At 48.7% G+C, this 14682-nt stretch overlaps 1 protein-coding gene across 1 annotated transcript in view; it reads right to left on the reverse strand.

Moving 5' to 3' along the window:
* TOP3A (DNA topoisomerase III alpha) overlaps positions 1 to 13474 on the reverse strand; it is a 22539-nt gene extending 9065 nt beyond the window's left edge. Inside the window, 9 exon segments of the mRNA XM_060260575.1 lie at positions 1470 to 1544; positions 1646 to 1746; positions 3338 to 3508; positions 5051 to 5194; positions 6785 to 6893; positions 8063 to 8138; positions 8931 to 9004; positions 9163 to 9222; positions 13220 to 13474. Of these exon segments, the coding sequence (XP_060116558.1) occupies positions 1470 to 1544; positions 1646 to 1746; positions 3338 to 3508; positions 5051 to 5194; positions 6785 to 6893; positions 8063 to 8138; positions 8931 to 9004; positions 9163 to 9222; positions 13220 to 13408 (999 nt within the window). The 5' untranslated portion in view covers positions 13409 to 13474.
* Positions 13475 to 14682: the final 1208 nt, after the last annotated feature.

Here is a 14682-nt window from a genome sequence, read left to right on the forward strand (position 1 = left end):
ATCCCGCCCTCCACTCAAGAGTCTCAGAGCGGCTCACAATCTCCTTTCCCTTCCTCCCCCACAACAGACACCCTGTGAGGTGGGTGGGGCTGGAGAGGGCTCTCACAGCAGCTACCCTTTCAAAGACAGCGTCTCAGAGTGGCCTACAATCTCCTTTACCAAAGATTTCAGGTTTTCACGGCTGGTAACATCATTAGGGTTTGTAGAATCTTTCGGGCTCAAGTGCCGTGCTCTACTGGAGAAAGTTTTCCTTCCAGACGTTTCGTTCTCAGCTGAGAACGAAACGTCTGGAAGGAAAACTTTCTCCAGTAGAACATGGCACTTGAGCCCGAAAGATTCTACAAACCCTAATCTCCTTTACCTTCCTCCCCCACAACAGACACCCTGTTTTAATTTAAAACATGCTTAAAACATTAGCCTTTGTTGGTCTTAAAGGTGCTTTCTTTGTATTTCTCCCATGGGATACAGGGAACTGGGCAAAGGAAGCATTGGCTCTTTCCTGCTCTCCCCAGACTCAGCCAATGGAGAAAACCGAGTAACAGAGACTTTGCTCTTTAGCTCCTGTGATTGAGCAAACCTTGCAAAGTAAGTTGAGATGCAGAAGGGAGCAAGAGAGAGGGAGAAGGAAGCAGATGACAGCCAGTTGCCCAGGGGGCTGATAGGAGCCCTCCGGGGGCCTGCTTCGGCCCCTCGGCCGCACGTTTGACACCCCTGTTCTACAGCTTTAGCTCAACAAAGCTACCCACCTGAATCTATCTTCATGGGTTGCCTTGTAGTTATTTTTTAAATAACCAACTCTGCCTCTTTTCAAGAAACACATTTCAAGATCTGGAAGACAGTGCAGTTCTGAGCAGCGATACAATACCTCTAAGCCCACAGACATCAAAATACTCAGAAGGATGTAACTTTGCTTAGGGTTGCATTATTAAGTCTTCAGAGAGCCAGTTTAGCATAGTGGTTAAGCGTGGACTCTTATCTGGGAGAACCGGGTTTGATTCCCCACTCCTCCACCTACACCTGCTGGAATGGCCTTGGGTCAGCCATAGCTCTTGCAGGAGTTGTCCTTGAATGGGCAGCTTCTGGGAGAGCTCTCTCAGCCCCAGCCACCTCACAGGGTGTCTGTTGTGGCGGGAGAAGATATAGGAGATTGTAAGCCACTCTGAGTCTCTGATTCAGAGAGAAGGATGGGGTATAAATCTGCAATTCTTCTTCTACTTCTAAGAGAAAATGTATTGGGTTAATTTATACTCTGTCTTTCTTCTCAGTGAGGAACCAAAGCAGCTCACAAGGTTCTCCAGTCCTCTATTTTATGCTTGCAACAACTCAGATCCTAGTCTGACCTACATCATACTGGCTCTCTTTCCCTGACACTTCTGAAGAGCGCATAGTCTGCTGGGACTTCAATTACTAGTTTATCTCAAAAGCTTTTAATAGGAACGTTTCAAAATGGCTTTTTTTCCTGAGCATACCACGGTGTCCAGCGGCAAGGGTCTCCATTTGCTTTTGGGCCTGCTCCCGACCTCCACCACAGTGGCCAGGGGATCCTATGAATGCAAACAAACAGAAGGAAAAAAAGCCGGAGAGGAGATCCTTGGATTCCTTGAGATACTAAAAGGGCAGTGACTGGATGGGTATGGCGTCTTACCTCCATGCAGATCTGATACAGGATCAGGCAGGCCGTGTGGTTGAAGAGACGATTCCTCTTCCAGTTGAAGTCCACGGTGCCGCCTTCGTAGTCGTGCGTCACTGCAGAGAAAAGACAGCTAACCTCAGAGGGATGTGGCAGCAGTAAAATGGGGTGGAGGGCAATCGACGGCACTCAAAGCTTCTTGGAGGGAGGAGGGGATAGAAATGCAACACGCCCAACGATGGCAGTGGCATTTGCTAAGAACATCAGAAGGGCCCTTCTGGATCAGACCAATAGTCCACCTAGTCTGGCATCCTATCTCACACAAAGGCCAACCAGATCCTCTGAAGGGCCAACAACAGGGCAGAGAGGCCGAGGCCTTTCCCCTGAGAAGAACATCAGAAGAGCCCTGCTGGATCAGACCAACAGTCCATTGAGTCCAGCCTTCTGTCTCACACAGTGGCCAACCAGTTCCTCTGGATGGCCAACAACAGGGCACAGAGGCTGAGGCCTTCCCATTATGTTGCCTCCCGGCTCTGGGATTCAGAGGTTTAGAGCCTCTGAATGTGGAGGTTCTCCTCAGTCACCATCAGGGGTCGTTTTGTCGAAAAAAAGGTGGTGGAGCTCATTAGCATATGCCACCCCCACCAGCCAAATCAACCCGATGCAAGAAAGGAGGGCCCTGGGCTAGTGAAGCCTGCTTGGGTTGGCTAGAGATCCAGCCAGTCCAAGCAGGCCTCGCTCACCTGGGGCTCTTCTTGGCTGCCCCCCTCCACAGTCAAAAGGCCAGCAAGCCACCTAAAATCACACAAGAAGTGGAGAAAGGGTGGCGTGGGCTTCTCCAGGGGTTAATGAGGGCGGCTGGAGCGTGGCAAAGCCCCTGGTGGCTGGCTGGCTGCCCGCTCTCCTAATCCAGGGATGGTTATGCAGCTGCACCTACTATTCAATGGACAAGGGAGGTGGGGAAGAGGTGGGGGAACCCTCAGAAAGGTTCAGGAGGTGTGCTCCTGTGAGCTCCTGCTGAATTCAAGGCCTGGTCACCATTGATAGCCATTGGCAGCCTTACCCTCGTTCACCATTGATCGCAGACACTGACAGACTTATCCACCATCAATTTATCGAACCCAGCAGGGCTCTTCTGGAGAGCCAGTTTGGTGTAGTGGTTAAAAGTGTGGACTCTTATCTGGGAGAACCGGGTTTGATTCCCCACTCCTCCACTTGCAGCTGCTGGAATGGCCTTGGGTCAGCCATAGCTCTGGAGGAGGTTGTCCTTGAAAGGGCAGCTGCTGGGAGAGCCCTCTCCAGCCCCAGCCACCTCACAGGGTGTCTGTTGTGGGGGAGGGAGGTAAAGGAGATTGTGAGCCGCTCTGAGATTCTTCAGAGTGGAGGGTGGGATATAAATCCAATATCTTCATCTACCTCACAGTGTGTCTGTTGTGGGGGAGGGAGGGAAAGGAGATTGTGAGCTGCTCTGAGACTCTTCGGAGTGGAGGGCGGGATAGAAATCCAATGTCTTCACCTACCTCACAGGGTGTCTGTTGTGGGGGAGGAAGGTAAAGGAAATTGAACCGCTCTGAGATTCTTAAGAGTGGAGGGCGGGATATAAATCCAATATCTTCTTCTTCTTCTGATGTCCGTATTTTCTGCAGTCTACGCATTTGTGATCAAAGCGTTTCTGACTTCCCAACGTATGATAACACCCAAACGTACCTTTAATTTTGTAAAAAGTCTCCGGCACAAAGGCTTGGATGGCTTTAAACCTTTCCACCACGAATCCCAGCGTAGGGAACTGGCAACTCCCATAGCTGATCAGCTGCTCCGCCAAAACATCCGGGAAGATCTTCTGGAGCCTCAGTGTTTGGAATCGGGTGAAGGAAGCACCTAGCCAAAGGAGGACAGTGAAGTTAGGCTGGGGAAAATATGTGTATCCAGGGGTGGAATTCTAGCAGGAGCTCCTTTGCATATTAGGTCTCTCTTTTTCACCAACTGCAGTTGGATTCAACCCTAAGTGTAGGCTTTTACAGGAGCTCTTTGCATATTAGGCCACACACCCCTGATGTAGCCAATCCCCCAAGAGCTTACAAAAAAGAGCCTTGTAAGCTCTTGGGAGGATTGGCTGCATCAGGGGTGTGTGGCCTAATATGCAAAGGAGCTCCTGTAAAAGCCTACACACTTAGGGTTGAATCCAACTGCAGTTGGTGAAAAAGACAGACGGTGGTTGGGCCGCTACCAAAAAGGCTATGCTTGGAATTATGGGATCTCTGTGGACGAAAGCTGCGGGAGACAAGTAAAAAGGATAGATCGGCAAGATTATTCACCCACTGCTAGTCTCTCCAAGAGGGAGCCAAAAACGGTTTCTGTCATTCTCCTTGCTTCCACGTAATCCTAGCTACAACCCTGTGAGGCTGGACAGACTGTGACTGGCCTACAGTCGCCCAGCAAGTTTCTGCTGTTTTTAAGCTGGGTCTCCCAGATCCTAGTCCCACGCTCTAAATCCATACACCATTTTAGTTGTCTAATTTATATGAAGTGTCTTAAAACATTCTCTCCTTCTCCATTTTACCCTATCAGCAACCAATGAAGTAGATTGGGCTGAGAATGGGGAATTCGCCCTAAAAATTTTCAGCTTTTTCGGCCTTGGCTCCGACCTGGCGGAATCAGCTCCCTGTAGAGGTTTGGGCCCTCTCGGAATTGTTGCTGTCCCAGAGGGCCTGTAAGATGGAGCTCGTCCGCCAGGCCTTTGGCTGAGGCGGGCGAGAGTCCTTATCTTGCTACACCATCTAACTGGCCTCCCAACGCTGACTACCATCTGGACTGGAGGAAATCGGGCCGATACAGTTTACATCTTTCGGACACCAAGCTGTGAATTTAAGCGTCCGCACCATCCACGCTGCCTCAAGTTAAATCAGAGTTACCGGTTTGACGGTTTTAATTCTTAATATGTCCTAATTGTTTGATTGTTTTACCACTTATTTATTGATTGTTGCAGGGTAATTGTTGGTTTTAATCGTTTGACACGTTGGAATCCGCCCTGAGCTCATTATGGGAAAGGGCGGAATAGAAATCCTCAGAAATAGATAAATAAATATGTGAAGAAGCTGTCTGGATCCAACCCTCAGACTGGAGGCACTCAGAGGATTTCTAGACCTCAGGGTTTCGCAAAAAAAACAACACAACAACACAGGGAAACACACCAGTAGCATATTGAGTCAGAGACCTAAAATTAAATAACAGCTGGGAAGCCTATGGTTGTGGAACACTCAACACATACGCAGACCCAGCACCTGTTCTTTGGGATATTCATGTGGAGGGAATGCCAGTTCTGCTACGGAGACCATGTTGCCACCCTTCCAGCATCCTGAGCATTGAAGCTGCACGGAGAGGGCTGCCCATAAACCGCCCTGTCCCCTTTTGCTCCCATACCTATCCTGAGGTCCAGTTCTTGCCTAACGTCCACTGCATCGCTGACGTTCTGATCGGGCTGGGCCAGGTTCTCGCAAGCGCTCCTGATGGCGCGCGGCGTGATCTCGGAGAAACGGGCTCGGAACACCTGAAGGCTTGGTTTCACTGTCAACCACAACGAGAGAGACTGACTTAACAAGACTGCCAGCGGAGCTGAGGAAAGACGGCGTGTCCCTTGAATAGAGGCTTAATGTGCGGAAATGGACAGTCCAACGTTTCGTGGCAGGGTGGCAAGCAGCAACACACTAAGCCTCTGTGAAAAGGGCAGAATCTTTTTTTACAAACCTACGAGTCAAGGAGGTGCTATAAGTCTGCTTCAGAGCCAAGGAAGGAAATGACCATTTCTGTGACTTATTTATTATTATTTATTATATTCAATTTATAGACTATTCATCCCTGCAAGCAGGGCTCAGGGCAGCTAACAACATAATGTTCGGCTCTAGGTTAGTCCTAAACCTGCTTTCGGGCAACCTATAAAACAACAGAGGAGAGAAGAGAAGGTTTTTATGCCCTGGTTTTCTCCACCCTAAGGAGTCTCAAAGCAGCTTCCCTTCCTCTCCCCAAAACAGGCACCTTGTGAGGCAAGCAGAGCTGAGAGTGTTCTGGGAGAACGGGGACGGGTCCAAGGTCACCCAGGAGGCTTCATGCGGTGGAGGAGGAGTGGGGCATCAAATCCAGTTTCCCTATGAAGAAAGGTTGAAACGCTTGGGGCTCTTTAGCTTGGAGAAACGTCGACTGAGGGGTGACATGATGGAAGTTTACAAGATTATGCATGGGAGAGAAAAGGCAGAGAAAGACGTACTTTTCTCCCTTTCTCTCAATACGAGAACTCGTGGGCACTCAATTAAATTGCTGAGCAGTTGTGTTAGAATGGATAAAAGGAAGTCCTTCTTCACCCCAAGGGTGATTAACACGTGGAATTCACTGCCACAGGAGGTGGTGGCGGCTACAAGCATAGCCAGCTTCAAGAGGGGATTGGATAAGCATATGGAGCAGAGGTCCGTCAGTGGCTATTAGCCACAGTTTATCGTTGGAACTCTCTATCTGAGGCAAGTGATGCTCTGTATTCTTGGTGCTTGGGGGGCAACAGTGGGAGGGCTTCTAGTGTCCTGGTCCCACTGGTGGACCTCCTGATGGCACTTCGGTTTTTTGGCCACGGTGTTGGACTGGATGGGCCATTGGCCTGATTTAACATGGCTTCTCTTATGTTCTAGGTCTCCAGATTGGAGTCCACCGCTCTTAACCACTACCCCATGCTGCCTCTCATGGAAAACAAAATCAGGATCTGTTACTTTGAAGGAGCTGGGCGAATGGGTGGGGAAAGAAGGAAAAAGCGCAACGAGGAATGAGACAGATGTTGCTAAGTTTTCACATCTCCGCAGCACCTCGAACCATTATTTAGTCAAGACGCTATCATTCACGGACAATTCTTTCTTTCTTTATAGAAAAGAGTTCTCAAGAGAAGAAGATGATATGGGATTAATATCCCGCCCTCCACTCCGAATCTCAGAGCAGCTCACAATCTCCTTTCCCTTCCTCCCTCACAACAGACACCCTGCGAGGTGGGTAAGGCTGAGAGGGCTCTCACAGCAGCTGCCCTTTCAAGGACAACTCCTGCGATAGCTATGGCTGACCCAAGGCCATTCTAGCAAGAGAAGGGGGTCCCCCCTATTCCACTCCGCCCTCGCGAGGTACCTGCTTTGCAGACATCAATGATCTCAAAGCCGATGTTCTCTCCTTCGCGGTCGCAATCTGTCCAGATCACCAGCGCTTGGCAATGCTGGATTTCCCGCTCCAGGGTTCGCTGAAAGTCAGGAATGGGACAAGGTGAGGGGCTCATTCATTTGCATCAGCTTCTGGGGAGGTATTCCAGCCCTCCCCCCACATTTTGGGGTCTTGTGGACACGTTGAGACAACCCAGGGTGTTCCAGCTCCCCAACAGGTTCCAAAGAACCTGTGGGGAGGGACGGTGGCTCAGTGGTAGAGCATCTGCTTGGGAAGCAGAAGGTCCCAGGTTCAATCCCCGGCATCTCCAAAAAGGGTCCAGGCAAGTAGGCATGAAAAACCTCAGCTTGAGACCCTGGAGAGCCGCTGCCAGGCTGAGAAGACAATACGGACTTTGATGGACCCAGGGTCTGATTCAGTATAAGGCAGCTTCATATGTCTTCGGGGAGGGACAGTGGCTCAATGGTAGAGCATCTGCTTGGGAAGCAGAAGGTCCCAGGTTCAATTCCCGGCATCTCCAAAAAGGGTCCAGGCAAGTAGGCGTGAAAAACCTCAGCTTGAGACCCTGGAGAGCCGCTGCCAGTCTGAGTAGACAAGACTGACTTTGATGGACTGAGGGTCTGATTCAGTAGAAGGCAGCTTCATATGTCTTCGGGGAGGGACAGTGGCTCAGTGGTAGAGCATCTGCTTGGGAAGCAGAAGGTCCCAGGTTCAATCCCTGGCATCTCCAAAAAAGGGTCCAGGCAAGTAGGTGTGAAAAACCTCAGCTTGAGACCCTGGAGAGCCGCTGCCAGTCTGAGTAGACAAGACTCACTTTGATGGACCGAGGGTATGATTCAGTATAAGGCAGCTTCATATGTTCAAAGAAGTGAGCAAGCGCCACTTGCGGAAGGCAAACAGAAGATGTCACGCTAGACCAGGAGTGGCCAAACATGCTTAATGTAAGAGCAACATAGAATAAATGTCAGATGTTTGAGAGCTGCAAGACAGGTAGGGAGAAGTGGAAAGAAAGAAACTTTAAATGCATCCTCCAAAATACTGGCTGGCTTGGCTTGGCAAAGGGATTTCACGAGAGAAGTGCCTTCTCCAAACTGGCTGATGGGGTGGTGAAGGCTTGGAAACCACACGACACGTGCGAATGAGCCACATGTGGTTCCCGAGCCACAGTTTGGCCAGCCCTACGCTAGGCAAAGCTCAGCCAAAGGAGATGAAGAACAACTCGCAGACACACTTTTCAGTGGTACAAACCTTAATGTCTACATAGTTCTCAGGGCAGTATTTCTCAATTTCAGCATCGAAGAGGAGAAGCGGGTTGCAGCTGTGCCTGGTGGAAGGAGTATTTATTTATTTATTATTTATATCCCGCCCTTCCCACCGAGGTGGCTCAGGGCGGCTTACAACAGATAAGTCAAACATAAAATATTAAATTGGTATTTAAATATATAAACATTTAAAACATTCAAAAACATTTAAAACCTTAAAAACATTAAGCATTGCAGCAGTATGCATAGCAAGGATCTGATAGAGCTACATTTAATTTCCTATGTCAGTTAGGTGTAAGCTAGCCGGAAGAGAGTTGTCTTACAGGCCCTGTGGAACTGAATAAGGTCCCGCAGGGCCCTCACCTCCTCCGGCAGCTGGTTCTACCATGTAGGGGCCATAACAGAGAAGGCCCTGTCCCTAGTAGATTTTAGGCGGGCTTCTTTTGGCCCAGGGATAACGAGAAGATTTTGGGTTCCCGATCTCAGTACTCTCTGGGGAACATGTGGGGAGAGACGGTCCTTCAGGTAGGCAGGTCCTAGGCCATATAGGGCTTTAAAGGTAATGACCAGCACCTTGTACCGGACTCAGTATATTATTGGCAGCCAGTGCAGAGCCCGAAGACCCGGCCGAATGTGCCCCCATCTTGGGAGCCCCAATAACAGCCGGGCCGCGGCATTCTGAACAAGATTAAAACACGCAAAGCCTAAAAACAATCACTCAAAAGGGCATTCTGGGTTCCGAACACATCTCCTAGAATACGAGCGATACCTCCGAGAGGTTTTGCTCCCTTGGTTAAAGCGTTTGCTTGAGGAAACGCTTATAGCTCCTAGCGGAGATCTTGACCAATACAAACCATTTTTTGAACGGCATCTTAAAATCGTGAGCCAGGAGATGTCCCGAAACGGATGTCATCACCACTGCGACGTTCTGTGGAAGGCAGAGGGACACAGATTAGGTCCAACCCAAGCTGAATTAAGGCACAAACCCACCCAGTATGGCAGGTGCGTATTTGCATGTACATTTTATAGTTATTTTTTGAAGTTGTTTATTTCTCTTTCTTTAGACATAAATATATCTGAACATACCTGACCAAGCATGTGACATTGATATTCATAGATCTTATTGAATTTGGAAAGACCTTCTCTCTAGAAGGGAAAACAAAACAATTTGAGGATATAAAAGCGGCTAGTTAATTTAATACAAAAGCTTAGGTTGGCTGTAGATTAAGGGTTCAGATATTTGTTATTAGTTGAGCACAACTCTGGGGGAATCTTTGGGCTCCCTCCCTTAAGTACCACTTAATAACTGGATGCTTCAAATTCATAGTAAACCGCAATCTGTCTGTTTCCAAACTATAAACTGTGGTTCGTTCTCTGCCTTGCAACCAGTTTAATCCTGGCTTACAGGGCCAAGAACAAACCTCAGTTTGAGATTGCAGTACATCAACAAAAATAACTGGCTGTAAAAACAGAAGCATTTAATTATTGAGCTATATGCAGGTAGAGGGAAAGGACTACACGAGACCAAAGACCTTCCACGTAACAACAAACTGCATGGAAGATGTTTAATCTCGTCTACTCCTTTCCCTCTATCTGTACGTAGCTCAATAATTAAATGCTTCTATTTTTGAAGCCAATTTTCTGTTGCATCTAAACTGTGCTACTGCTAAAACATTTCTTGCCCTGGAAAGATAAATGCCAAACACCTCTAAGTGGGGTCACGGCTTCTGAACTTATTATACAGAACAAGCCCTAACTCTGTATTTATGTCGACATCAATTTTTAAGTACCACTGAATTCATAATAAGGATTTTGTTGTGCGGACATGTTCAGAAAAGCCAGAGAGCTTTCTAACGTACACATTCCTACAGGTGTTAACCTGCACATAGGCTGTACCCTAACACTAAGGAGAACTGACCTGGATAAATTCCAAGTTTTAAAGAGCTTGGTAAAATTACCCACCTCTAGGACTTTCCTTCAGATACACGAGCACCTTTCCTGTCTGGAGTCAGGCACGATTATTTTGTGCTGTCCCTCAGGACTCAGGCCTTTGAAGCTGAAGTTGGTTCTGAACCAACCCTCAGTGCTGGCAGTACATGTGTGCGGCTCCCTGAAAACCTGTCAAAATCTAACCCCCTGGCATCTTTTAGCAGCATTCTTTTGATTCAGGATGGCTTTCAGGAACCAAAGCCAAACCTGTTGGAACTCTTGCGCTTTAGACTCATTCAACCACATTTTCCACTGAATACGTTATACCATCGGTGGCCAAACTTGCTACACAAGTTGTGTGAAAGAGCCACATGTGGCTCCTGAGCCACAGTTTGACCACCCCTGCATTATACCATGAGTGGCCAAACTTGCTTAATGTAAGAGAGTGCTGAGATCGGGGTCTCAGAACCTCCTTATAATCCCTGGGCCAAAGGAGGCCTGTCTGAAAGCGACCAGAGACAGGGCCTTTTCGATTGCAGCCCCCTGTTAGTGGAACCAGCTCCCGGAGGAGGTGAGGGCCCTGCGGAATCTTGAACAGTTCCGCAGGGCCTGTAAAACAGCCCTCTTCCGGTTGGCATATAACTGACCGATACCGGGATGCCTGAATATTTAAACTTATGAACATCAGAATATTTGAACACTGGAATACTTGAAGAACCGACTTAAGGAAGAGGTAGCATAGTATATTGATGTGTGTTTTATATATTTTTATGTATTTTACTGTATAATCATTAATGTATTTTAAACTGATTTACTGTTAGCATTCTGTGTTGTAAGCCGCCCTGAGCCCGCTTGGTGGGGTAGGGCGGGATATAAATCGAACAAATAAATAAATAAGAACCACATATAGAATAAATGTCAGATGTTTGAGAGCCGCAAGACATGAACTTCAGATGTTTGAGAGCTGCAAGGAAGGGAAAGAGGGGTGGGAAGAAAGCAACTTTAACTTTAGATGCATTCTCCAAGCCGCCGGCTAGCTTGGCGAAGTGATTTAAAGAGAGAAATGCCTTCTCCGAGCCGGCCAACAGCGGTTTCAAGAGCCACACAATGTGTGTGAAAGAACCACACCTGGCTCCTGACATACAGTTTGGCTACCGATGTTGCATACTGTATTTTTAACCTTTTATTACCCTCTTCCAGTCTTCAGGACAGGAAAGCCCAGAGACACTTACTCCACTGCTTGCTGAGAGCCACATTTGACCACATTCGAACTTCAACCAGAACAGCCTCCTTTACTTCCACCCAGAGCAGAGATTCCCACACTTCTGAGGCGCCAATATTCGAATCCAGGAGCAGCTTAGAGGCCGACAAGATTTTGGGGCTATAAGCTTTTGAGAGTCAAAGTTCGCTTTGTCAGACATCTAACGAAGACAGCTTTGACTTTTGAAAGCTTATATAGGCTGCCTTGCCCTGGATAACCCAAGGGAGCCCAATCTCAAGAGGGCCGACTCTGGCAAGTATTTGGATGGGAGGCCTCCAAAGGATACCAGGGTCGGAAACGGTGTTCCCTCTAAGCTGAGTGAGTGAGCTAGCTCAGTTTTTTAGCCCCTGGCTCACACAGTTTTGTCTTCGCTCCGAAAAAACGGCCCCAGTGGAAACTAATTGATGCAGTAGCTCACAACTTTAATGCCTGTCGCTCACAAAAGTAGAATTTTTGCTCACAAGACTCCACAGCTTAGAGCAGGGGTGTCAAACATGCAGTTCGGGGGCCGAATCAGGCCCCCAAGCAACTGGCTCTTGTCTGCTTCCTTCTCCCTCTCTCTCGCTTCCTTCTTCGTAACAGCTTGCTTTGCGAGGCTTGCTCAATTGCACAGAAGCTACAGAGCAAAACCTCTATTTTCTCCATTGGCTGAGGCTCCACCCATGGGGAGAAGGGGGGGGACAGCTCGCTTTGCCAGGCTCTCTCAATCGCACAGCAGAGCTACTGAGCCAAACCTCTCTTCCTTCTATTGGCTGAGGCTCCCCCCCCCCAGTCCCCTGGAAAGGAAGGAAAGAGCCAGAGCTTGCCCAGTTCCCTGGTTCCCATGGGAGAAATACAAAGAAGGCATTTTTTTTAAGACCAATGAGTACTAACATTTTAAGGATGTTTTAATTTTTTAAAATATATATATATATTTGTGTTTGTCTGTGTTCTTTATAAAATTTATATCTCCGCTACCCAGTCTTAGATAGGCACACACATGGCCCGGCCCAACCCAACATGACCTGGCTCAACTAGGTCATTTATGCCAGATCCAGCCCTCATAACAACTGAGTTTGACACCCCTGGCTTAGAGGGAGTATTGGTCCGGAGGCAGAGGCAGGCTATCAGGCTTCTGAACATCCTCCATGGCCCAGTATGAGTCTCCAGTGGTTGCCATGACTTCCAGGCACAGGGGCACAAACACATGCACAAACAAAAAATGAAGACACATTCACGCACACAAAAATGCACACACATGCACGTGCACAAAATACACACACGCACAAAATACACACATGAACACACACACAAATGCACACACATGCACACACACACAAATGCACACACATACAAATACACACACACAAATGCACACACACACAAATGCGCACACATGCGCGCACACAAATGCGCACACATAAAATGCACACACATGCGCACACAAAAATGTGCACATGCGCACACAAAAATGCGCACATGCACACACACAAAATGCACACACATGCGCACACACAAAATGCACACACATGCACGTGCACAAAATGCACACACGCACAAAATGCACAGACATGCGCGCACACACAAATGCACAGACATGTGCGCGCACACAAATGCACACACATGCGCACACACAAAATGCACACACATGTGCACAAAATGCACACGCATGTGCGCACACAAAAATGCAAACATGCACACACACAAAAATGCAAAACACACTTCTGGGAGACTCAGCTTACTGATTCCTCCAGCAGCGGCTGTTTCAAAGTTGGACACCATCTGCCAACCACAGGCCCCACTGGATTAGGGCCCTCCCCCCTTTCCTGAAATAAGGGGGCAGATGCCACGCTGGGGAATGGGCCTCAAACGAGCCACAGGTGTTGTGCCAAAGAGCCACACGTGGCTCCTGAGCCTCTGAGTGAGTATCACTGAAGTAGCCAATATATCCCAAGATTTATGCATTTCTCCTACCCGCCTCATCCTGCTGTTGGAAAGTATGTCTGCAATCCCCTTGGCAGCATCATTCTTCTCCGCCACACACAACACCTTCTGGAAATTTCGCAACATGGTGCCTTCCACAGCCTGTGAGAAACGGAGACTGCAAGACCTGAAGAACCATCTGACCCCACGGCGGGCAAAGAGACTGGCCTGAAGGGTCATCCCACAAGCTGGGCACGGCTCCCTGTCCAGGAAGTCATGGTGAAGCTTTGACCCACTGCTTCTTTAAAGTCCTGCCCCTTTGTGTGTGAAATTTGTAGAAACAACTGAAACAGCAGTGAAGAAATCGATTCAGTTCTGCAGAGAATGGGCATTCAGTCTTCACAGAAGATGCGTCCGACAGTTGCAAAGTCCCAGGATTGCCCAATTTCCGTGGATTTCTGTCGGATAGGAAGGTGAAGCCACACAGCTCACAGTTCCCTGATAACCAAAGGCCACCTCAGTTTCTCTCAAGCAGTGAAGAGTCTGCATTCAGATTTAAACACGACAGGGATCCACTTCAGAGGCGGCAGCGACAGCTTTTGACACGCGAAACCCCTGCAAGGCCAACGGTATGCCGTGAGACTTCCTCGCACACAAAGGTGTCAAGAGAAATCCTTTCTTCGACCTGTTCCTTGCTCACTCGCTGCAGCCTTTTTAGTCAAAACTAAGGCAACCTGTTTTGGGCCCCACGCTTTTGCTTCTCCCCTCTGCCCCCAGCCTCCACCTATCTAAGCCCCATGGTGAGATCTGAGGCCAGAAGTTTACAACCTCAGCAAACCCACCATGCCTGGCTCCGACCCGACACTCCCAAAGCCAGCATCTCCCTCCCCCCCGAAAAAACCTCACACCCAAACCAAGAGACCTTCCCCCCACCTGGCTTCGCATTCAAACCAAGAGACCTTCCCCCCACACCTGGCTTCGCATTCTTCCCCCTTACACGTGCATTCCAGCCCCCCACTCCCCCCCCCCTTTATTCCCTCTACAACCCCCAAAAATTCAACTTTTTAGAAATTCGAGCAACTTTTCAAATTCTAATTTTCACCCAGCCCTTCTTTCTACCTTCCCCCAGTTTAGGGGGGGTCATTTCTTTCAGACCCCTCACTCTCTATTTGGGCCTTCCAAAAGATCACAATTCAGGCCTCTCCCCACACTTCTGGGGGGCTCCCCTCTGCTCAGAAGCCACCTTCTCCCTACAGCCAGGGGGTTCCTTCCTATTAGTCGCCCCCTTTCTCCTGCCCCCCACCCTTTCCTTGGGTCCCACAGCTGAGCTCCTGTCCTCGCCTCCCCCAGTCTCTATTTCTTTCCCTTCTAAGCCAAAAAAGGCGCCTTTTCTTCCCTCAGCCGTATTCCGCGGCACTCGGTGTCGTAAAACGAGAGGGGGAAAGGGCATTGGCTGGAGAGGGATTGTTTACTTGGGTCGCTTTACGGCTTTGCCGTAAAGAAAAGAGCAAAGG

Source organism: Heteronotia binoei, chromosome 20 (assembly GCF_032191835.1).
Source record: "Heteronotia binoei isolate CCM8104 ecotype False Entrance Well chromosome 20, APGP_CSIRO_Hbin_v1, whole genome shotgun sequence".
In the NCBI taxonomy this organism is placed as follows: domain Eukaryota; kingdom Metazoa; phylum Chordata; class Lepidosauria; order Squamata; family Gekkonidae; genus Heteronotia; species Heteronotia binoei.